Source organism: Trichomonas vaginalis, chromosome V (assembly GCF_026262505.1).
Source record: "Trichomonas vaginalis G3 chromosome V, whole genome shotgun sequence".
Taxonomy (NCBI): domain Eukaryota; phylum Parabasalia; order Trichomonadida; family Trichomonadidae; genus Trichomonas; species Trichomonas vaginalis.
Genome location: NC_067207.1, coordinates 33,357,551 through 33,381,001, shown reverse-complemented (window position 1 = coordinate 33,381,001; position 23,451 = coordinate 33,357,551). Strand labels below are relative to the sequence as shown.

The window sequence follows — 23,451 nt, the reverse complement described above, 5'->3', positions numbered from 1 at the left end:
ATTGTGTTGCTTCCCTGACAATAAAATTGAGAGGTTTACACATTGACACTACTTAGCATGCACCAATACATGAGAAATTTTAAGTGCGAATTCGTTTTGAAAGAAGTTAGACGATGAAACTTTTCTCAAAAAAATTTTTGTTTGGCCACTCAATATATATGTTTACAATTGTAAAGATTCAATAAAATTCTACAATTTACGTTAAATTTAACTGAATTCATTAATTTTTCATTTCCTTAAGCTAAACCAATAATTGATACTTACCATTTACGGATTTGAAATTTTTCTCGCATTGATAAATTGAGAACCCAATATTAAAAAAGAATTTTCTCGTAATATCAAATCATCTTTAATAGGTATTAATTAGTATTTTTCATAAACACAATTTTTAGAGAACTCTCAATAATTTTGATAATTGCCTACATTTTAATCACTGCATGATTATATACAAGAAATTTGCAGATCATAGAATAAAAATAACGATGATTAATTGAGAGAAATTAAATTTTATCACTTCATTTTAATGGAATCTGGAAAATATTGTCTTACCATGGCCGATATTTTGGCCGCAAAAGAACGTATTGCAGATCATGCAGTAGTCACACCTTGCATTGACAGTGATAACATTGGCCATATGGTTAATGCCCAAATTTACTTCAAACTTGAAACGATGCAGCGCTGCAAGGCATTCAAATTCAGGGGCGCCCTGAACAAGCTTCGCACAATTCCTGAGGGCTCGACTGTTTGCGCTGTTTCTGCCGGTAATCACTCCCAAGGTGTCGCTCTTGCTGCTTCTCTTTGCAATTGCAAGGCAACAATCTTCATGCCAGAGAATGCTCCATCCGCTAAGGTCAAAGCCACACAACACTATGGCGGCACAGTTATCCAAACAGGTGCAACATTCGATGATGCAAAGAACGAGATGTTCAAAGCATTAGAGCAACACAAAGATTGGATCTTTGTCCCACCATATAACGACAGAGAGATCATTGCAGGCACAGGAACAATTGGTCTCGAAATTGCACAACAAATTCCAAAGGTTCAGACTGTTGTTGTTCCAATTGGCGGTGGTGGCCTTATCTCAGGTATTGCTTATGCTTTGAAGGCGCTCAAGCCAAAGGTTCGCATTATTGGTGTTCAAATGGCATCATGTCCCGCAACATACAAGATCTACAACCAAAACAAGAACAAAGCAATTGAAGGCATCCGCCATGAAACACTCACGCCGCTTGCTGATGGTATTGCTGTCAAGACACCAGGAGATCTCAACCTCGCCATTATTAATGACTTAGTTGATGAAATTGTCATTGTCTCTGAAGATGAAGTTGCCGAAGCAGTCGCTCTTCTCGCAGAACGCTCTAAAGTCATCTCAGAAGGCGCAGGAGCAACACCACTCGCTGCAGTTTTATCAAAGAAGTTCAAATACCAGCCAAACGAAGTCATCTGCTGCGTAGTTTCTGGTGGAAACATTCCACTTAGAATGCTCGCAAGATGCATCGACAGAGCTCTTTTCTTAAGACAAAACAGAGTTTCTGTTTCAGTTATTGTTCCTTATGGAACAAGCCATTTCGCAAAACTCGTTAATGTTCTCGCAAAACAACACGCGGAAATAGTCTCTTGTATGTCAGCACCACATGTTGATACTGTTGCAAACCAAGAACAATATACGATCATTATGGATGTCGATGGACCAGACCACCTTAACGATATTAAGACAGAATGCGAGAGTAACGGTTGGTACTTCGAAATCCAAAGCTGTCAGGCATATGAATCTGACTAAATTTTTAGTATTCTATTTTAATTAAGCGATAATGTTGCATGCTAAGTAGTGTCAATGTGTAAACCTCTCAATTTTATCATCGGGGAAGCAACACAATTCCCTCAAAAATATTGAAAAAATATAGAAAATAAAATGAATTAAGATGTACTTAAAATGAGAAATAAATTATGATATTAGATTTTAGAAAAAACAGACTTTTGATATAACTTTTGAGAATCTCATATAAAAAAGCATTTAAAAATAAATTTAAATATCTTATTTATTTTACTATTGTAAATATATTCTGAGATTTTTAGAAAAAAACACTTTTCATAAGTATTCAATATTTGAGAATACGGTCCAAAAAAAGATTCTCTTATATTTGCTTATATAAAAGGAAACTCTCTATCAGATGCGAATGCATGAATTCAGCACCTCTGATAGAGAGTTTCCTCTTATATAAGGGGATCTTTTTCATTCGTTTTTGTTAATATAAAAACATAAAAATCTACCAATATGAGAAATTAAACCCTGCGAGGCACCAGTCTAGAACTGGCGCTTCGCAGGGTTTAATTTCTCTTGACAAATGACAAAACTTGTTCGCAATTGTGAACCATTGCGAGCAAGTTTGCCAGATATCTGGAAGGAATTGCTCCTTATGATATATGCATTGTAACTGTATATATCATAAAGAGCAATTCCTTCAATTAAACGCAAAAACTTTGGTGCAATCGTTGCTGATTGCACCAAAGTTTTCGAACTTTCCCGAGGGAATTGGAGGGTGAGAGATACATAGTCTATCTAGGTACCTCCCACCCTCCAAATCCCACTCTAAATGGGAGAAACTTTGTTCGCATGTTATCTTATTCAAACAAAGTTTCTCCCATTTAGAGAAGGAATAGGAGCCTACCAGGCACTGATATATAATCAGTGCTTTGTAGGCTCCTATTCCTAATAGAAAGTTCGAAAACTCGGTCGCAATTGCATCTGATTGCGACCGAGTTTTCGAACTTTCCCGAGGGAATTGAAGGGTGAGAGGTATATAGTATGCCTATATGCCTCTCACCCTCCAATTCCTTCTCTGAAGCTGGGAAATTTTGTCCAAATGTTAAACTATTCAGACAAAAATTTCCCAGCTTCAGAGAAGGAATAGGAGCCTACCAGGCACTGATATATAATCAGTGCTTTGTAGGCTCCTATTCCTAATAGAAAGTTCGAAAACTCGGTCGCAATTGCATCTGATTGCGACCGAGTTTTCGAACTTTCCCGAGGGAATTGAAGGGTGAGAGGTATATAGTATGCCTATATGCCTCTCACCCTCCAATTCCTTCTCTGAAGCTGGGAAATTTTGTCCAAATGTTAAACTATTCAGACAAAATTTCCCAGCTTCAGAGAAGGAATAGGAGCTACCAGGCACTGATATATAATCAGTGCTTTGTAGGCTCCTATTCCTAATAGAAAGTTCGAAAACTCGGTCGCAATTGCATCTGATTGCGACCGAGTTTTCGAACTTTCCCGAGGGAATTGAAGGGTGAGATATATAGTATGCCTATATGCCTCTCACCCTCCAATTCCTTCTCTGAAGCTGGGAAATTTTGTCCAAATGTTAAACTATTCAGACAAAATTTCCCAGCTTCAGAGAAGGAATAGGAGCCTACCAGGCACTGATATATAATCAGTGCTTTGTAGGCTCCTATTCCTAATAGAAAGTTCGAAAACTCGGTCGCAATGCATTGCATCTGATTGCGACCGAGTTTTCGAACTTTCCCGAGGGAATTGAAGGGTGAGAGGTATATAGTATGCCTATATGCCTCTCACCCTCCAATTCCTTCTCTGAAGCTGGGAAATTTTGTCCAAATGTTAAACTATTCAGACAAAATTTCCCAGCTTCAGAGAAGGAATAGGAGCCTACCAGGCACTGATATATAATCAGTGCTTTGTAGGCTCCTATTCCTAATAGAAAGTTCGAAAACTCCGGTCGCAATTGCATCTGATTGCGACCGAGTTTTCGAACTTTCCCGAGGGAATTGAAGGGTGAGAGGTATATAGTATGCCTATATGCCTCTCACCCTCCAATTCCTTCTCTGAAGCTGGGAAATTTTGTCCAAATGTTAAACTATTCAGACAAAATTTCCCAGCTTCAGAGAAGGAATAGGAGCCTACCAGGCACTGATATATAATCAGTGCTTTGTAGGCTCCTATTCCTAATAGAAAGTTCGAAAACTCGGTCGCAATTGCATCTGATTGCGACCGAGTTTTCGAACTTTCCCGAGGGAATTGAAGGGTGAGAGGTATATAGTATGCCTATATGCCTCTCACCCTCCAATTCCTTCTCTGAAGCTGGGAAATTTTGTCCAAATGTTAAACTATTCAGACAAAATTTCCCAGCTTCAGAGAAGGAATAGGAGCCTACCAGGCACTGATATATAATCAGTGCTTTGTAGGCTCCTATTCCTAATAGAAAGTTCGAAAAACTCGGTCGCAATTGCATCTGATTGCGACCGAGTTTTCGAACTTTCCCGAGGAATTGAAGGGTGAGAGGTATATGTATGCCTATATGCCTCTCACCCTCCAATTCCTTCTCTGAAGCTGGGAAATTTTGTCCAAATGTTAAACTATTCAGACAAAATTTCCCAGCTTCAGAGAAGGAATAGGAGCCTACCAGGCACTGATATATAATCAGTGCTTTGTAGGCTCCTATTCCTAATAAAAATTTGAAAACTTTGGAGCATTTGATTATTGTATTTTGTCAAGAGAAATTCAACCCTGCGAAGCGCCAGTTCTAGACTGGTGCCTCGCAGGGTTTAATTTCTCATATTGGTAGATTTTGATGTTTTTATATTAACAAAAACAAATGAAAAAGATTTGCTTATATAAGAGGAAACTCTCTATCAGAGGTACTGAATTCAGGCATTCGCATCTGATAGAGAGTCTCCTTTTATATAAGCGAATATAAAAGAATCTATTCTTTTTTGGAGCGTATTTTCAAATATTGAATACTTATGAAAAGTGTTTTTCCTAAAAATTTAATATAATGCTTAGCACAATATATAAAATTAAAATATCTATAATTATTTTCTATATCACACTTTTCATTACACCTTGAAAAGTCTTCTCAAACTCTATTTTTAATTATTTTTTAGATATATCTCAAGTGTGATTATTCAAAAACTCATATAGACTATATTTATTTTTTTCATTCAAAAAATTATATGAGAATCTCAAATTAACTTTCAAATTTTTTATTTTCAAAACATATTAATAATCATATTTTAAGATACTTTGTCGCCCAAAAAATAATCGTACTTCCTCGACGATTAATAGGCTCTCAATTTCTATCATTGACACTACTTAGCATGCAACACAAATTGTCAATGGCATATTTTATATCATCCAGAAGAACGATATTTTCTCACGAAAAACATCTCTCTTAGCGATAGTAGTATCGAATGTCCATGAAATAATTGACAACTTGCCATACTCAGTCGATAACGCATTAAACTTATTCTCCTTTTCAGGTACTGACCTTGAATATGTATAAGTTTCTTAGAGGTATCATTGGATTTAAACGCGTATACGTAATCGATTCACTTAAAAAAATTGATGACAAATCATGGTGCAAATCCATATTTATTAGCATTACTTCGATAGTATTGTTTACAATTTACTGATTGTACCATATAAATGCCATGTAATAAAGGACAAAATCTATCATTGAAAAATTTTTTACCGTGTTGCTACAGAGGATCAGAAATATTAAAGGAAATTTGCGAAAAGAGAAATCTTTACTTACATTTTGTTCATTTATTGTTGAAATAAAATTTGTCAAAATAAAATATGTATTCAGCAGTCATTCACATAAGGATATTTAATAGAATACACAAACATTACGATTCATAACTACCGAACTTAATACAAAGGCTATAATAAAAATTTTATTGAGTTTGTTGAGAAATTTCTGATAAGTTATACGAGTAAAAATGTTTTCCAGATATTTACAATGATATTAATGATATTAAGAGAGACAGTTGAAGAAAATTTCATGAATAATAACGTACAGCAAAAAAGTATGGAAAAGAGAGAAGTGAAATGTATGCCTACTTTTGAGTCAGAAGGCGATCAGCATGAAGAGATCGCCTTAATGTTGGAAGAAGTCCAGCGTGATGCCGAAAATACTCCCGAACTCCAGAGATATATCACCGGAATCAATGACATGTATAGATTTTTTGATAATACATATAGGAAAAATGTTGAATTACTACAGAAGTGTCAAGAACAAACGGCAAATGTAGTCCTTAACGCTTCAAAAATCAAAGCAATCCTAAATGCAACATTAAACAACAAAGATAATCTAGATGAGTTAAAAGTTAAATACGAAGAAGCTACTAAAATCATCAAGCAAATTCACGAATCTGAAGAAAAATCGAAATCTTATATCGTTACTCTTAGAGATACAGTCACACAGCTTTCAGAGCAAGTAAAGCATGGTGCTGCATTCTCTTATGGTGACGAAAATTCTTTGGCAGAAATTGCTGAAGAAGTTAAAAAATTAAAACAAGAAAAGGAGCGCGATGCGAACACAATCAAAGATCTTCAACGACAAATACAAGAAACAACTAATTCTTTCAATGATTTACATTCCGAAATCGAAAATTTAACAAATACAGAACAAAGTCTAAATAAAACGCTAGCAACAATATATGCTAACTTAGAAGAACTAACAAATGTAGTTTCATCAACTTCAGACGAAATTTTACGATTAAAACCAATACATCAGCAATCAAAACAAGATTTCGAAGAAGGGAAGCGAAAGAAGATCCAAAATACAGACACCAACACTGATTTACGAAATAAACGTTACGAAATGATATCTACGTTAAATGTACTTAAAGATAAGAATCATGCAACTAAAGATCGCATTTTAACGAGATCAAAATTACTTATCGAGCTTAAAAACAAATCCAGTATCAGAAAAGATGAATGTTTACACTCCAAAGAGAAAATTGACAAAAGTATGGACGAAATCAAAGATTTACAAAATAAATTTGCACATATTGTTAATGAAACAGAGAATACGCAAATAGAGTATGATAATGTACAAAAAGAATCACAAGAATTAGCCGCAAAGAAAGGAGAAGTAAAAAGACAATCCAGACAACTTCGATCAACATTAATTGATAAATCATTTAATGTTGCAAAAAGTCAAAACGACATTTCACAAACGGAAAGAAAGAATGTTTCCACAATTATGGGTATTGAAGTAGAGCGAAAGAATATATTAGAAGAGAGATTAAATACTCATGAAGTTAAAGAACAAGGTAAAAATATAAGAACAGAAACAGTTTTCTTAAAAGAAGATTTACAAAAATTAAAAGAATCAATTTTGTTGTTATTTGACGAAGTTGATCAACAAAGAAGCTTAACAATGCAGTTCCAAGCAAAAGCACAGATGTCGTTAGATGCGAATAATCAAATCTTGTTACAAAGTAGAGCTCATCAAGAAGAACTTGATGAATACAATGAAAAACAAAGTCATCAAAATGATTTAAGTGACCAATTAAGAAAAGAAAGAAATGATTTGAAAAGAAAATTAGTTTCTGTTACTGAAGAAAATGAAAATTTAATTGAACAAATTAAAATATTAGATAATGAAATAACACAAAATAAATCTGATGCTAAAGTTTTTGTTAATAATACAATTAATGATCATTTACAATGTAGATTGACAAATTCAACAAATGATGATATCGAGAAAACAAATGAAAGATTAAGAAATGATACATTATCAATGGAACGTGTCATTTCTCGTCTTCAAACTCAAAGACAAACTTTGGATTTCATATTAACAGAATCAGAACATGACAGACTTCAAATTAAAAAAGAAACAGCAACAACAATAGGAAACATCGAATTGTCAAGAAAAGCAATTCACGAACGTGATGTAAAGATTGAAGAAATTCGATCAGATATTCTTACAATTGAAAGACATATTAATAAATCAAGAGAAGTTTATGTTTCTAAATTACAACAACTTGTTGATTTTCGAAATGAACTTGATAGTCTTGATAATAGAACACAAACTCTTGAAGAAAGAAGAGATAAAGTTAAACAAAGAAAATACGAACTCAAACAGATCCAAACTGATTTGCTTCTCGAAAGACAAAAATATTCAGCACTTCTCCATGAATTTTCTGTTCCAAGAAATGTTCATCGCTGGGAAGTAATTTCTGCTGTTGATCCACAATATGCATCAAATCTGAGATATAGAGCAGAAGTTACAGGAAAGATTGATCGTGCACATAATATGTTGATTGAACTAACTAAAGAGAAAGAAACATTGCAAAAATCTTTGGCTGAAATGAAGAAGAAACTTTCAGAAAGTTTGTCAAAAAGTGAAGTTTTGAATCGAATTGAAATTTACAAAAAAGATATTGAGATGAAAGACGAACAGATGAAAACTATGCGAGAACAAATTGGTGGAAACCAGACAGAGATGTATAGATCTATTTCATCAATCGATCAACTTCGTGGTAAAGTTACTGAAAAAAGAGGAGCTACAGCTGTCATCAGATCTCGTTCGAATATTGTTTCTATGAAGATGAACCAGATTCAACAGCAACAAAATCAACAAGTTAGTGATGGATGGTTCATCACACAAGGAAATGCACTGACCCCGACACTTGGTGGTGGCTGGGTTTCTAATGTCGAACCTCAGAAAGAAACAAGGGATATTGATAGTACATCTGATTTGACAGTTAAAATTGAACAACCACAATCATATAGAACTAAAAAGACATCCATGATGGTTCCTTCTATGCGACTTACTAAACCCAAGACGCCACATGTTAAATTGATTACACCACTGAATAAATATTAATAAAATTGTTTTGTTTGATATTATTAAATTTATATACGAGTGAAAATGTTAGATATTTATAATGCTATTTATAATAATACATACTTTTGAGTCAGAAGGCGATCAACATGAAGAGATCGCCTTAATGTTGGAAGAAGTCCAGCGTGATGCCGAAAATACTCCCGAACTCCAGAGATATATCACCGGAATCAACGATATGTATAGATTTTTTCGATAATACCTATAGATAAATGCGGAATCACTAAATTTATAAGTATAGAAAAAATGTCTAATTGTTTTGTTTGATATTATGTTCTGAGCTGCTACAAATGTCAATAAAAGTCGAGAGGTTGGGCGTTCTGATAACATCAAACCATCTTTAGCCGTATACACAATGCTATACACATAATCCATATTCAATTCACTTAAGTGTATAAATTTTATTATAATTTGCTTTCAAACATAAATATGTCATTTAACTATATTCATCAACAAATTTTATTTTCAATTCTCATATATTGAGAAAAATGCACTTTTTCCCTTCCAGATTTTTAAAATTTTGAATGATTTTGTAAGTTTTTGATAACCTTATATTCATAAACATGATATTAATGATACATAATCACTTAAGGTTTATACTCATATAAGTAAATCATAATAAAAATGATTTTATGAGCTTGAAAAGTGATCCTTTTATAATTGCTTTCACTTCACTTTCAGGCACTTAATAAAATTGCGATTTAACTTGCATTCTCATATCAATATCTCATATACTCATTCAGTCAAAGCTTATATATAATTTCTCTTTATTTGTATCGTAAAATATTAGTGAAAAATTGAATTTAATAAAATTAATTTAAATACTATATTGCCTGAAAAGTGACTATATGAATTTTTTGATTTTTGTTTGGGAAATGTCAAGAGATAAATGGAATTTTTAAACGTGTTTACTCTGATAGGATTATTGTTTTGGATGTACGTGGTTCTTCTAAGCAGTACATTAACGGTACAAAGCAACTTCCAAAACCAGAATACGTAATTTATCCTTGGGACAAGAGTTATGATTGGAGTTCCAACTGTGGCCGCAGTTATGATGAACATCCTTACATTACATTCTCTCTTACAAACAAAAAGTTCAATATCAAAGGATATTTTGTTAGACCTGGCTGCTGTTACGAAGTTGGATGCTGCTGTGAAGAGTAAAGATATTGTGTCAAATGCATCAATGTTGAAAATACAATTAAACAATGAAAAATTAAAATTAAATTCATTCTTTCTAGTAACACGATTTGTTAAAATGCGTTTGGTAGATGTTGTTTTGAATTTGCATTTAAAACTTCTACTCTATTATTAGAATCTGTTTGGGTTTCTTTTACGGATAAGATTATCCTTATGACTAGAATTGCATTCTAATTGGATGTGAAGTTTAAAATATGAATGAAAAAAAAAAAAAAAAAAAAAAAAAAAAAGGTAGTGGGGCTTCCAGGGGCTGCGCCCCTTCTAGCCCCGAAGATGTTTAGTATAAAATGAGGTTTTTATTCGGAAAATTGTTAGTCTTCTGGTGTGAATTCGGAGGACTCTTCGTGTTTCTCTTCTTCGTGTTTCTCTTCTTCTTCCTCTTCCATTGCTTCTGGGAAGAAGTCTTCTTCTGGGTCGAAAACATTATATAATGTGTAATTGAATGACACATTATATCTTTGTTTGAGTTCGCTCTTGACAAAGAACTTAGTTCCAGGAATACAGAAGACTTCTGTGCGTTGGAAAAGCTGATGTCCTGGAACAAATTTGGCAATTAGAGACTTCTTTTTTTCCGAATTGTTCAGGAGTTTCCATGACGACAGTAACAACATCTCCATCTGCGAGGTCTTGTTGTTGTTCGGAAAGGTAAAGAGCAATGATATAAATGGTTGCTGCGTTGAATTCGAGAAAGTCGAATTCAAATTGTGTTGTCGTATAGCATTCAAACCATTTTGTACAGTTGTCTCCGAACTCGTCAACGTATTCATCTTGGTCATATCCGTAACTAAAGACTTGGAATTCGGCAATTGTCTTGTCGAATGACCGTTGGATGTTACGAGGAAGATTTTGACGAACTTGGTATAAAGTTCTCAACATTATAAGCTTAGTAAATGTTGGAAAATACTGAACTAAGACATCGCTAAGCTCAATTGGACTTGGAATTGTCTTAGTAAGTTCAATTGAACTAGCAATTGCTTTGTTCAGAACTTCACAGAACTGAGTATTGTATGTAGCGTCTGGTTGTGTATTTTCTTCGGCGTCTTTGAGATATTTAGAGCAAATTTGTTGAAGAATTTCTCTTAATTCGCTGTTAGACTTTTTGGTGGTTATTCTAACCGCTGTGCCGGTTCTTGGAGGTTGTGGGGCTTTGGCTTTGGTTAGCGGTTGAGAATTGTTAATGTTGGCTTCCATTAGACAAAAATAAACTGTTTTTTTCGGACTACTCATAGAAAAGTTTAAAATAAACCGTTTTCGTCAACGGAGACCCCCTCTATTTTTTTATTTTATTTAATAGTTACCGTTGGCAAACCGTTCCATCTCAAATATTGAATGAACTATAAACGTTTTTTGTTTTCTATATATACTTTTTGTCCAACGGTAAAACTTTTTACACAACGGTTTTTGAGAGTCGTCGCCGTTGACTTTTTTGTAGAGCACTCAAAATAGTATAACTTTGTCCGAACAAGTAAGGGTCTATCGTCGCTACAGGAAAAGTTACAGGCGTTCCAAGGAAGTATACTTTGAGAAGCCTTTTTCCCTTATAGAATGAGATAGGACGGTTATTTTACAAAACTGACAACACTTTGACCGAGTAGTTTTTTGTGCTGAACAAAAAGTGTCATATAAACATCTGTCAAAAACCGCTTTTTAACTTCACTTAAAATGCCACGTAAGCTACGTAAGAATATACGTAAGAGGAAGAGAGCATTGAAACATCCAATAGTAAAACTGACACCACAACAACAGTTGCAACAACAAATGATGAATGACCCCACTATGTTGCAACAAATGTCAAGCAACCCTATGCTTTTAAACCGAGTTATTGGTGCACAGAGTGGAGGTTTAAGAGCGGCACTTTTAGCGAAAATGGCAGGCTATGGTGGAGCTGCAGACGGAACAGCTTATAACCCTCAAAGTCAAATGAATTTGAGTTCACTCAAAAATCAAATAACAGATGTCAAAAAGTCAAACATAGACATACAGAAACAAATAAGTGAAAACGAAAAGAAACTAGAATATGACAGACAGACAAAGAAACTCAATGAGTTAAACGTAGAGAAAAAGAAGAAAGAAGAACAACTGAAAGAACTAAGTACAGAGGAATATGCGAAAAAAGTGTCAGAAAAAGCAGCAGAAGTAGCAAAAATGGAACAAGATGTTATAAATTTGAAAAACCATACTACTCAATATAAAGTACTGAAAGATGAAGAAATAAAACAAAAAGCCCTGAAGACATATATGGATAGCGATGAGTATAAAAAGAAGTTGAAGCAAATGTAAAGGCAGAAAAACTTTTACAGTTGCAAAACCAAACCGTACAGTATGAAAACTTAGCACAAGAAAGTAAAAATAACGACGCAGCCATGCAAAAGGCAATGAAAAGCGCAGAATATATAAAAGCCAACAATGACTGGTTAGATGCCCAAGCCAACGCCAAAGCAGCCCAACTTATGGGTCAATAAGGACAAAAATACAAGCGGATGAAGACAGTTCAAATGAAGCTTTAATGAATGCTGACTTTAAGAACGCCTTCGAAGCTCTTCATAGTAAGGTGAAACTAGTGAACGACTTCTCATCTGGAAAGAAACTGAAGTCTGAAGGTTTCGACAAAGAGTTAAAAGAAGTAGCACAAAATATGACGAAAATAACAGATGCAGCAACGAGACAGGCAGTTCAAAGTGCCTATGACGCCGTTAGAGCAACTGTTGTGGAAAGTCAAGAAAAAGAGTTACAACAGACCAAAACAGACCTAGTAAATGCTTTCTTAAAAACGAAAAGTCAGGTAGGACATTACGCTGCAGATGGAACATATGTGCCAGCTGGTGGAACTTATATACCACCAAACCCTCCAAGAGAAGCACCTGCACCAGGACTACCTAAAACATTTACATCGTCACATGGACACAGACACAGGCATGCACCAAAACCAACACAACAACCAACACAACAACCAACACAACAACCAACACAACAACCAACACAACAACCAACACAACAACCAACAGTTCAAAACCCTGCACAACAACAACCACAAACAGAGCAAGGACATAAAAGAAGTAGAGAACAAGGAAACCAAGAATTCTTAAAAATGCTTAAAGAAGAGTGTGGTTTCCCAGATACTGTTGACTTTAGTGACAGATATAAAGAAGCTATTGGAAAGTTCAAGGATGGAAATACTGACCCGAACCTATTTAGCTTTATGGCTCAGCACCAAAACGGATATAATCTCAAACCTGGAAAATACAAGCTCGCTAAGGGATATGATTTAATAGCATATCATCCAAATGACATGGATGAATTTACTCCGAGATATTTGATGTCAGAGCTAAATGACAATTCAACTTTCGTCATGAAACGCGTAAAAAATAGAGACGGAACGAAAGAACAAAAGCTTATGAATGCGGATGACGTAGATAGGGAAATTGTTAAAAACGGTCTCGGAATATATGAAATGCCAGCAGATGAGGTACAAGAAACTCCACAGGAAGAAATAGTTCAGATACAACCAGACATGGAAGAAATAGTTCAGCAACAACAGCTAGAAGAGCCTGAAGGAAACGAACAAGTCACTCCTTTGGAAACTAACTTCACAGAACTAGATGAAGATTTGGAACAGCCGAAAAATCTTGACCCTCAACAAGAGTATGCGGAGAATATGGAATATTTCCAAGAGTCTAAAAAAAATTCGGCTGACATAGTAGAAGAATATCGAAAAATGTTCGCCGACATACAAAAGACTCCAGCACCAGATGAAAATATTCAGCATAGAATGGAAGCACTGAAAGAAAATGTACACAAATACAACAACCCTTTTTACTTACGAGCATTTAACGTTCAATCTTCGGATGAACTCGGTGAAAATAAAAGGTTAAATTTCAAGAAAACATATAGAAATGAAACATTGTTTAAAGTTCATTCAGAACCTAACCAAGATGGAAACAAACCTACTTTTGTTTCTGCAGACGATGGAACTACAATGAGATGGGGTCATAAAGCTAATTCGGATAGGTGGTTCATAAACTTACAACCTCAATTCCAAGAAGTTGTAGACGCAATGGAAGCGAATGGTGAACGAGATATAGCTGGTATTTTCAGCGCGGCTTTAATGCCATTGAAAGATATGAAAGATGCAGATATTTTGGACAGTATGAAATGAACATGGCTGATGGAAATATAACACCTGACGTTCTAGAACATTTATCTCAAAGAACTACACAGAACCATAGAGATGGTATATTTGGTGAAGAGTTTAGAAAGAAAGTTAGGGAGAGAGAAGGAAGAGAACCTATTGTACATGACCTTGCAAACGAAAGTTTACAAAATGTCATAAAAACTTACTTTGCAGACAATGAACCGAGAAGGGATGAATATTTAAGAAAACTCAAATGGACAGTACCAAATGAAATGTTAGTATTGAAAAACATGTTCCTTGACAAAATAAAACCAACTACAGAAATAAATGACGAAAGACTGAAAGATTGGGTAAAAGCTTTCCCATTCACAAAAGATATTGTTGGTAACATGGAAAGAAAACCAGAATGGCTACAAAAACATATATTTGGAAACGAGCATATTCCATATGGACAGGCACTGTTTGAAGAGCTTGAACCTGAAACTCAGGAAAGAGTCATGCAAACAATAAAGGAAGACTCAAATACAGACTATGACAAACTCTTTCTAGGATATAGGTTACCTGAGATGGGCGACCAGAGCCAAAAGGCAAAAAGGACATGGAAAATTTGCAACATACTAGATGAACATAATGCAAAGATGCAACAACTTCAAGCAGAGGGCAATGAAGGAAAAAGAAGAGTTAAAAACTCAGTCAGGAAGAAAGTAAAGCTTGGTCGGAGTGGGTTCTATTATGACATATAAATCCAACTATTCTATATTTTTACTCATATGAAATGTACGCCGCTCAGAATATAACGCCAACAGTTTTGGATGCTATGAATGGAAATGTTTCCGAATGGTATAACGAATGCGACAATGCCATTAGAAGGTCAGAAATAGTTCCTGGAACTTACGAATATACAACTGCTGTTTCTTATGGAAACGTAGGTGAGTTTGGAGAAGGTTCTTCAACAACAGTAGATATTGCTTGCGACAGGTTTCATATTATTTCTATTGACAACTCTTTCTTATACGTGGAACAAGACATTGAAATAAAACCTTCTGCCAAGTTGTCTGACAAGAAAGGTTGCAATGGAATTTTCTATGTCGGATACCAATATGCTCCAGAAGTTTTTATGGGATATAAGATATATTCTAACTCTGACTTAGTTCAAACAGTAACATGGGCAAACTATGAATGGTTCGCTTTGAGAAACTCAGTACAACCACAAGCTAGAGAACAAACAGACCAGTATGCAACTATTGAGAAAATAAGAAGACTTGACCCTAACGTTCCAGGAGTTTATGTTAACCTTTCTGGTTCAGATGGAAATGCTGTCACTAAAGTAAAACTGAAACTTAGAGTTCCTTTGTCATCTTTCCTCATCTTCAGGTTTTTAAGATACTTGCCAAACTGGGCAGGAAAAATTTCTATCGAACTTACTCCAAGCAAAAATAACTTAGTCATTGCACCAACGCAAGACCCATTCACTCTTACAGACGTAAAGGGAGCAAATCAAACGTCATTCGCCGAATTTTGCAAAGACAAAGTTGACTTAGACTTTGGTTTCTCAAACCTCAACACTGAAGTAAAGTATTATTTCAATGCTGCTGGAACTGCTTGGGACCCAGTTAGGTTCACATGCGAAAAATTTGAATGCAAGAGAATAGAAAGCAGACTTGCAGTCTATATGTTGGACCCAGATATTTCAAATGCTTTAGCTGCCAAATATATTGCAGTTCCACTTATGTTCCCTATACACCAAATATCTGTCAAAGACTTTGCAGGTGAAGTTGGAAACCAAAGTGCTAACCAGGTGCAAGAACAGATATTGCCTTAACAACTGCAATGAAACATGCAGATACTATGTTTGTACTGTTCAGACGAACTATAAATGACTATTCTTGCTTCTACAACCCTGGTATTAAATATCATATAAACATAGATGGCAAATACTATCCAAGAGAAGAATATTCTACAGTTGAGGATATGAGGTCATACAACTTGACATTAGATGCTATGAACTTTAACAACAACTTCACAACAACCATTAACCCTGAAATGCAAAGTTCTATTATGCCATATGTGAAAGTATGGACTCATACAGGAGGTCAAAAAACTCAATATACAAATGGAGACCGTTCAAACTTTTTGGCTTGGCATTCCATTTGCTGACTCAGAAGACTTTATGGGTGGTATTTCAACTGTTGGTACAGTTCAAATACAATATACTGGTGACAGAGACGTCAGATGAATTGAAAGCAAAGAAGTTTACAAAACCAATAGCACTTTTCACGGAAGATGCTCTTTTGAAGATTCGTTCGATGAACCTGCTGGGTCCTCAGATTGGCATAACGACAGCTTCCATCGAGCAGATTTTGCAGCAGGTCAGAAGTTGTTCTTGAACTGACTTCTCTCCGTCAAATATTGACAGTACGCCAGTTTTGACATAATATTGTATTATAAACTTACCTTTAGAAATATCGGTCAGTTTTGTTGTTATATTTTTGTCCTTCAAGAACTTTCACCATCTCGGTTATACCAACTTTCTTTGCTTTATGAAAATATTTTGGTTCAGCAAAGACTGCTATTCTATAACATTTTCCATTGTTTGTGTAAAGAACTATTCTGTCAATGAACTTGTATTGTTTGTGTGTGTAAACTTTGTTTGCTTCAATTCGAAGAGATACTCAAATACGTCCATCTTTTTATTCTAAGTAAAATGTCATTTCCGAAAAATAGAAGCGTAGTGTTTCAAAAGGTTTAATGGCGGTGGCAGATGTGAAGTTAAATTCACCAACTCAAACAAACAGTCAAAGTGTTGTTGTCAATGTCAAAGAAAGAGATGTTGAAGTGGGGAAACCATACGAAGACGAAGATGGTATAACAATAGTTCCTGTAAAAGAACAACCAACATACCCTGAAGTTAGCAGAGACTTAAGTTCTGTTGCAGATATTCGAAACGACTACCAACAACTTAAAGACAAACTTAAAACTCAGGAGAAGATTTGTCAAGCTTTGGGTATAATGTTAAACTTGGTCGAGCACAACCCTGTAAAAGTGAACTCATATGTCATCGCACCTCATGAAGTTTTGAAAGAACTATTGAAACTTTTGACAGAGGCAGACGATATAAACATCAAAGAAATAGAACCCGACATTGCTTGCTGTGGTGTTTCATATAATGTCATTGACAAGATATACGTTATGAAAGGAGGTGAAACGTTGAACTTAAAATATAGTTTCCCAGACGTCATAAAAATATTTGACGACCACAACATTTCATTAAAATTTATTGCTAAGTAAATGGCAGAAGACATAGTGGTTTATACTATTACGACTAAAAACCCTGAGTCATATAATTCTATAACAACAAACTTACAAAGTCCTCAAGGACGATATTGTAAACTAACCTTAAACACAATGACGACTAAAGCCTGTTTTGCTCTTTTGACACCAGAAGACTTTGTTGTTGTGAATGGTAAAAAATACTTCTTTGAAGATACTTACTCAGATATACCACCAACAGGTTTTGTTGACTTATTTAATACTTTAAGGACGGATGTAACATGTGCTGCAACTAGAGCAGGTTTCATTATGTTTGGATGTCCGACTGAGTTTACTATAAACGATATGAGCTATAATACAAAACTTATATCTGGTTTTTACTACCAACAGTTTCCTATAACAGGAAAAGGTGTCATACAAGGAATGTCTATTCCATTGACTTTAAGTACACCTATTTTATATATTGTTTCAAACTTAGGTTCAAAGTGCTATTCGAATGTCGACAGAAACTACTATGACCAAAAGATACTCATGCGTATAAACAACACTTTCTCTGCTGGTTTGCCTATTGTTCATTCGAATGCAGAGTTTTCAGCTTTAGTAAACTCAAACACTTTAGCAAACATAAACTTAACCTTAGTTGACGCAAACTTTGTTCCTGTAAAACTTTTATGTCCTATGTATTTGTCAATGACGGCAGAAAGTTTCGAATTGGAAGATGCAACTGGTGAAAGTATTGTACTACAAGAACAACTTCAACAACAAATAGCTCAAGAACAACAAATGCAACAAATGCAAGAACAACAAAGTCAAGAATAAAAAATATTTTTTTTTATTTTTATAAAAATGTACAGAATAGACGTTTCAGATTTTTATGACTTCCAAGCGTTCAGAAATATGTGTCCATTTAGAGACTATAACAAAGCAGTCGAGAATTTGAAACGTTTAGTCATTTATGTCGACTCTGCCCAGAATGTTATGTTATGAAAGAATGGGATGTTGTCTTTAACAAACCTAAAGCGACAATAGTTTCAGAACAAGAATGTAGACAGAAACTTAAGAAAATAAAAGTTGTACAAGTTGGCATGAAGATGTTAGATGCTTGGGATATCTTATTGTCAAAGTTAGAAGATTTTTCAGTTCGTGGTATAAAGTTCTATACACCTTCTCCAAACTTCTATTCTATCTTCACTGGATATAAATACGAACAAGTAGAATGGAAAGAAAATATTATAGAAGCTTGGTTAGACCATGTCAAAGAAATTATATGCAATGGAAACGAAAAGGTTTATGAGTATATCTTATGTTGGTTTGCAAACATCTTACAACATCCAAGTGCTAAGAATGAAACTGCTCTCATTATAATTGGAAAACAAGGAACAGGTAAGAACACGTTCTTTACAGATATCTTATGCAAACTGTTAGAGGGCTATTCGAACCCTAATATGACAAACTTAGAAAACATCTGCGGTAAATTTAACTCTTCAATAGAGAATATGAAACTTATAGTATGTAACGAACTTCAAAGTATAGATACAACAAAAGTTTTGAACTCAGATGCTTTGAAGAGTCTTATAACAGACAAAGTTGGAGTTGTTGAAAGAAAATATAAAGACCAAAGAGTTTGTGAAAATGTTGCAAACTTCGTTATGGTTTCAAACAATGCTGTTCCGATGAAGTTAGAAAGTTCTGACAGAAGATATGTAGTTGTCAGAACGTCAGATTCTCATATGCAAGATACAGAATATTTTGACGCTTTGTCAGAAACTTTGACATCTGACTTTTACAACCACTTGTTCTCATATTTCATGACATTAGATATTTCTAAGTTCAATCCAAGACAAATTCCACATACCGAAGAAAGACAAACATTGTTAGAAGCAAACAAGAGTGTATATGAACTGTTTATAGATGAGACTAACTTTGAGTGTTTAGATGAAAGGTCATTGTACGATGAATATAAACAATATTGTCAAGAATATGGTTATATGACAGCGTCTAAACGAACATTCTTGGCAAATGTCAAAAATCTTTTAGACGTTCAGAACGGCGTATATACAAAGAAAAATTTTTATGAGTAAATTTTAAAAAAATATTTTTTTATCCGATAGAAAAGATGACGAAATTCATCTCAGTAAATAAGTACATGACAGAAGTCAAAGAAGAACTAGACCCATTCGCTTATTTGAATGTTTACTTCTACCATTTTGAAAAGTCTACATTTGACAAAGTTTGGAACATCGAACCAGTTAAGTTTGCTATTGTGACTAAAAATGGTGCGAAATTTGAAGACTTAGACATAGAAGGTTTGTTAACAGTCAAAGAAAATTTTGACAGAAGGTTCTCAAACCTTAAAGAAGGCAAAGCATACAAACTTGTTATACCTTATGAACCAAAGAAGACAGACGACTATGAATATTATGAGTCTAAGATAGTTGAAGTTCAAGGTAAGTTGGGTAAAAAGATTTTAGAGTCTAAGCCAGTGTTTGCCCCTAAAGAGGAAGAGAACATTGACATTGACCCAGAAATGTTCTAAAAATAAAATTTTATTTTTACATGTCAAATTTCTTTTTCTCTGGAACTGGTTCAGGTTCTTTCTTCTCTTCTACTTTCTTCTCTTCTACTTTCTTCTCTTCTTCTACTTTCTTTTCTTTCTTTTCTTTCTTTTCTCTCTTCTTCTTCTTTTCTGGTGGGGTTATGTCAAATTTGGCGCAACCATATTTATGTAAAAGTTCTTTGTCCTTTAATAGCTCATCTATTCTGTTTTCTATTTCATCTTCAAGAACAGCGCATGTGTCTTCTTTGCATTCTAAGAACTTTTGTTGGACTTCATCTTTCCAATCGGCGTCATCTCTGTCAACAAGTCTGTCATTGACAAACTTAAAGACTTCTCTGCCTAATGTTTTATGGTTCTTGTCATATTCCCAGAAACAGAACTTTAGAACAAATTCACCTTTCTTGTTTACACTATGTAAGATTTTATGGTCGACAGATGTTTTGCTGTCGAAAAGCTTGTCTCGAATATAGATAGCGAAATCGCTAGACATTTTCTAAAAGATAAAATTTTTAATTTTTCTAAAAATATGTTAGAAAAAAAGTTTGCTGACATTGACAAGAAATTTGAGAATGTTTTGAAGAAGAACAAGAGGAAGTTAGAAAATGCTCAGATAAAACCCATACATGACAAGTTCTTATTTGCTCAGAATGGTATAACAGGTCTAATTGCACCACCTGGGTCTGGTAAGACTTTCACTTATCTTAAAATGGCTGCACAACAACAAGAACTAGATGAGAAGAACCCATTCTATGAGTTAGTAGTCATTTGTAGTACTTCTGGTCAATTTGACCAAACCGTCAATTCGTTCAAAGATATTATAAAGAAGTCTAAGTTAGTATGTATAAAGGATACTGAGTTGTTAGATTGGATAAAGAAGTACCAAAGAAGAGTTTTGAAGTATAATGCTATAAATGAGTATGTCAATTCGAAGTTTAAAGACCCAAATGAGGAAATGCAGAGAATATTAGAGAAGAAACACTTCAGAAACAAACAGAAAGAGATAGAATACATTTCGAAGAAATTGCAATCTTACGATTGGAAGACTTACCCTCACAGATGTCTTCTTATCTTAGATGATTTCGCCTCTCATCCTTTGTTAAAGAATAGAGAACAAGACATGTGTCGAATTCTTAAGAAGCTCAGACACTTTAACATTTCAGTCGTAATATGTGTACAGACAGCAAAGAGTTTAAGTAAGGATGTTAAAAGAATACTTACTGATATCATACTTTTCCCTGGATTGTCCGAAGACGATTTCATGGAACTTATGAAAGAGTCCATGGCAGGTAAGTTTGACAGACATGAACTATGGGAGAAGTACAAAGTCATACAAGACCCTCATACTTCTTTCAGAATTCACATCTACGCGAACAAAGTTCAAATTGTAAAAAGTCAAGCGTAAAAATAAATGGTTCATTTACTCTGCTTGTTTGAAGTTGTCAAAATACTCTGTTATTTTTCACTGTTTTCATGAGTTTTGGCGACCAGGGTTTCTTCCCTACTCGCTGTTCTTCACGATTTTCATACGGAATCTCTTCTCTCGGTTTTCCGAGAGAAGCAATCTTATGTCATTTTACTCAGAATTTTACTCAGAATTCAATAAAAATATATTTTAGGGTAGAAGGTTAGATCTAACCTGTCTTCTAACCTCTTTTCTACCCCAGTTATTTTATAAGCGTTTTACATGGTAAACATTGTGAATTCGTGAAATTCTAAACAATTTCGTAGCTTCTATTTCTTCTGTCAGTACATCGAATGTTTTAACTATGCCGAATGTTTCTTTATATTTCTTCTTGACATCAGATAGAAGGAAATCGTCAGCTGTTGGATAGTTTTTGTTCAGAAATGTCAACATGTCCATTTTATCTTCTGCTGGTTTCTCTACTTCTTTCTTTAAGTCTGCATAGTCGTTTCGCATACGTTCTATCTCTTTGACGGAGTAGTTATATTTCCTCATTGCTGCTTTACATTTTGAACATTGTGGGTTCATTTTAGCATTGTACATTGAAATCTTACCTGCTAGTATGACTAAGGCGTCAATTGCTCTCTTTAACTCAAAAGTTGCGGGTTTTATCTGTTCATTCCATATCTTACCTCTTCTATCTTTATCTCTTATCTGCCATACACATTCAGCAACTAACGAAACAAAGTTGTCGTAGGTCTTAAACTCCCCAGATTTGTATATGTCAGAGATGTTCTTATATACCATATCGCAATCTTTGTCCATGACTTTGTGGTTGCAATGAAATCCAAGAAACTCATAGTTAACCTTTCGTATGAACTTCTTTATTTCTACTGAGTCAGTTGCTTTGACTTCTATTTCATCGAATTCTGGAATAGTAAGCTTTTGTTGCTGGATTTCAGGCAATTTTGGGTAAATGGTCGATGAGGTCCTGCATTCATAAAGATACTGTTCATTTGTTTCATCTTTCGCGCACAACAGTCCAAAGTACTTGTTAAAAGTTCTTGCTTTATCTTCTGGATTTTTGTTTCGAAAGTATATGAAGAAGGAATGAAGCTTTTCATCTCTACTAACATTGAAGTTGGGTTCATGACTAACGAGTTTGGTGCTGTTGTTGCTAACATGTTCTTACAATAAAAATAAAAAAATATTTTTTAAAAAAAACCAACTTTATTTTTTATTTCGGGAAAACTCATGACAAATTCAAGAGGGTAGAAAAGAGGTTAGAAAAGAGGTTATATCTAACCTTCTACCCTAAAATATATTTTTTGCCGAATTCATGAGTTTTGGTTGAAAGAATACGGTGGAGCAAAAGTGGCTCGACCTCAAAACAAGCATTTTCTGTATAAAATTCATGAAAATTCATGAGGTTAGAAAAGAGGTTAGAAAAGAGGTTAGATCTAACCTTCTACCCTAAATTATATTTTTGCTGAATTCAGCAACAAAATTCAAATTGTAAACGGTTTAATAGAAAAAGTGTCATTTTTTCATGTCCGAAGACTCGAAGGTGCAACACTTCCAAATACCGACGAACTCAGAAGAGCAGCATGGCAGTATGTTCTTGACAACTTCTTTGAGTTCTCCAGGCACACTTGGAAAATGCTGAAGAACTCCGACACAGAGAATTTGGAGAAATTGCACTCCAATACTACATTGACAAACAAAGGGTAAACAAAGGGTAAACAAAGGGTAAAATAAGACTAAAAACTTAACGTTTAAAAAGTGACATTTTTAATGAGCTCCGAGTCACCGAGAAAACTTGGTCAGATGTTAGCAGCTTACTTCCCTGAGGAGGATGGAAGCGTTTACATACGTAAGGTTCAAAAACAACGAACCTGGAATTGCGTACCAAAATTCGCAATTACATGACCATGGAAGAGTACGAAAGGTTTCCTACAAGAGAAACCAGCTCTTAACAACTCAGAAAAGAAAGAGTAAAAAGTTTAAACTCGTAATTGTTTATTTTTTTACTTGTATGGGCAAGCTGCAAGAATGAAGTCGACTATCTCGGTCTTTGTCTTGACCAGTTGGACTGCTCTTGTGCGAGTACGTCTGTTTTGCGGTCTCCAGCTGGTGTCTGACCTTCGTAATTGCGCATGTTCTTGAGAGCTCCAACTGTAAATGATTGTAGGATGAAGAGTCTCTCAGACTGCTTGAGGTAGTCTTCACGGTCACG

General features: G+C 34.7%; 9 protein-coding genes and 4 pseudogenes across 13 annotated transcripts, besides 2 other annotated features; 10 read left to right on the top strand and 3 right to left on the bottom strand.

The window, feature by feature from the left end:
* Positions 1-518: 518 nt before the first annotated feature.
* On the top strand, positions 519-1,840 carry TVAGG3_0449500 (serine racemase family; the record flags this gene model as incomplete). Its single annotated transcript, XM_001305490.2, has 1 exon — positions 524-1,780. One exon carries the CDS (start codon positions 524-526, stop codon positions 1,778-1,780), a length of 1,257 nt encoding a protein of 418 aa, XP_001305491.1.
* A 511-nt stretch (positions 1,841-2,351) lies between these two features.
* Positions 2,352-4,490: a mobile genetic element.
* A 626-nt stretch (positions 4,491-5,116) lies between these two features.
* On the top strand, positions 5,117-8,676 carry TVAGG3_0449480 (cilia- and flagella-associated protein 58-related family; the record flags this gene model as incomplete). Its single annotated transcript, XM_001305489.1, has 1 exon — positions 5,802-8,636. One exon carries the CDS (start codon positions 5,802-5,804, stop codon positions 8,634-8,636), a length of 2,835 nt encoding a protein of 944 aa, XP_001305490.1.
* A 1,379-nt stretch (positions 8,677-10,055) lies between these two features.
* Positions 10,056-23,451: part of a mobile genetic element that runs on past the window's edge.
* TVAGG3_0449470 lies at positions 10,166-11,045 on the bottom strand (annotated as a pseudogene). The gene has a single exon. A coding segment is annotated over exon 1 (880 nt).
* TVAGG3_0449460 lies at positions 11,517-12,153 on the top strand (annotated as a pseudogene). Its single transcript has one exon. A coding segment is annotated over exon 1 (637 nt).
* On the top strand, positions 12,943-13,708 carry TVAGG3_0449450 (protein of unknown function, DUF4106 family; the record flags this gene model as incomplete). The annotated part of the gene is made up of 1 exon (XM_051234565.1): positions 12,943-13,708. A coding segment is annotated over one exon (766 nt), but the record flags the coding sequence as incomplete, so codon positions are not given.
* On the top strand, positions 15,104-15,962 carry TVAGG3_0449440 (annotated as a pseudogene). The gene has a single exon. A coding segment is annotated over exon 1 (859 nt).
* On the top strand, positions 16,735-17,270 carry TVAGG3_0449430 (protein of unknown function, DUF4106 family; the record flags this gene model as incomplete). Its single annotated transcript, XM_051234564.1, has 1 exon — positions 16,735-17,270. A coding segment is annotated over one exon (536 nt), but the record flags the coding sequence as incomplete, so codon positions are not given.
* On the top strand, positions 17,275-18,075 carry TVAGG3_0449420 (uncharacterized protein; the record flags this gene model as incomplete). Its single annotated transcript, XM_051234563.1, has 1 exon — positions 17,275-18,075. One exon carries the CDS (start codon positions 17,275-17,277, stop codon positions 18,073-18,075), a length of 801 nt encoding a protein of 266 aa, XP_051104293.1.
* TVAGG3_0449410 lies at positions 18,154-19,337 on the top strand (annotated as a pseudogene). Its single transcript has one exon. A coding segment is annotated over exon 1 (1,184 nt).
* On the top strand, positions 19,373-19,792 carry TVAGG3_0449400 (protein of unknown function, DUF4108 family; the record flags this gene model as incomplete). Its single annotated transcript, XM_051234562.1, has 1 exon — positions 19,373-19,792. The coding sequence occupies one exon, from the start codon at positions 19,373-19,375 to the stop codon at positions 19,790-19,792; it is 420 nt and encodes a 139-aa protein (XP_051104292.1).
* Positions 19,809-20,303, bottom strand: TVAGG3_0449390 (uncharacterized protein; the record flags this gene model as incomplete). The annotated part of the gene is made up of 1 exon (XM_051234561.1): positions 19,809-20,303. One exon carries the CDS (start codon positions 20,301-20,303, stop codon positions 19,809-19,811), a length of 495 nt encoding a protein of 164 aa, XP_051104291.1.
* Positions 20,340-20,908, top strand: TVAGG3_0449380 (protein of unknown function, DUF4106 family; the record flags this gene model as incomplete). The annotated part of the gene is made up of 1 exon (XM_051234560.1): positions 20,340-20,908. A coding segment is annotated over one exon (569 nt), but the record flags the coding sequence as incomplete, so codon positions are not given.
* On the bottom strand, positions 21,483-21,731 carry TVAGG3_0449370 (organellar and viral DNA polymerase type B; the record flags this gene model as incomplete). The annotated part of the gene is made up of 1 exon (XM_051234559.1): positions 21,483-21,731. One exon carries the CDS (start codon positions 21,729-21,731, stop codon positions 21,483-21,485), a length of 249 nt encoding a protein of 82 aa, XP_051104289.1.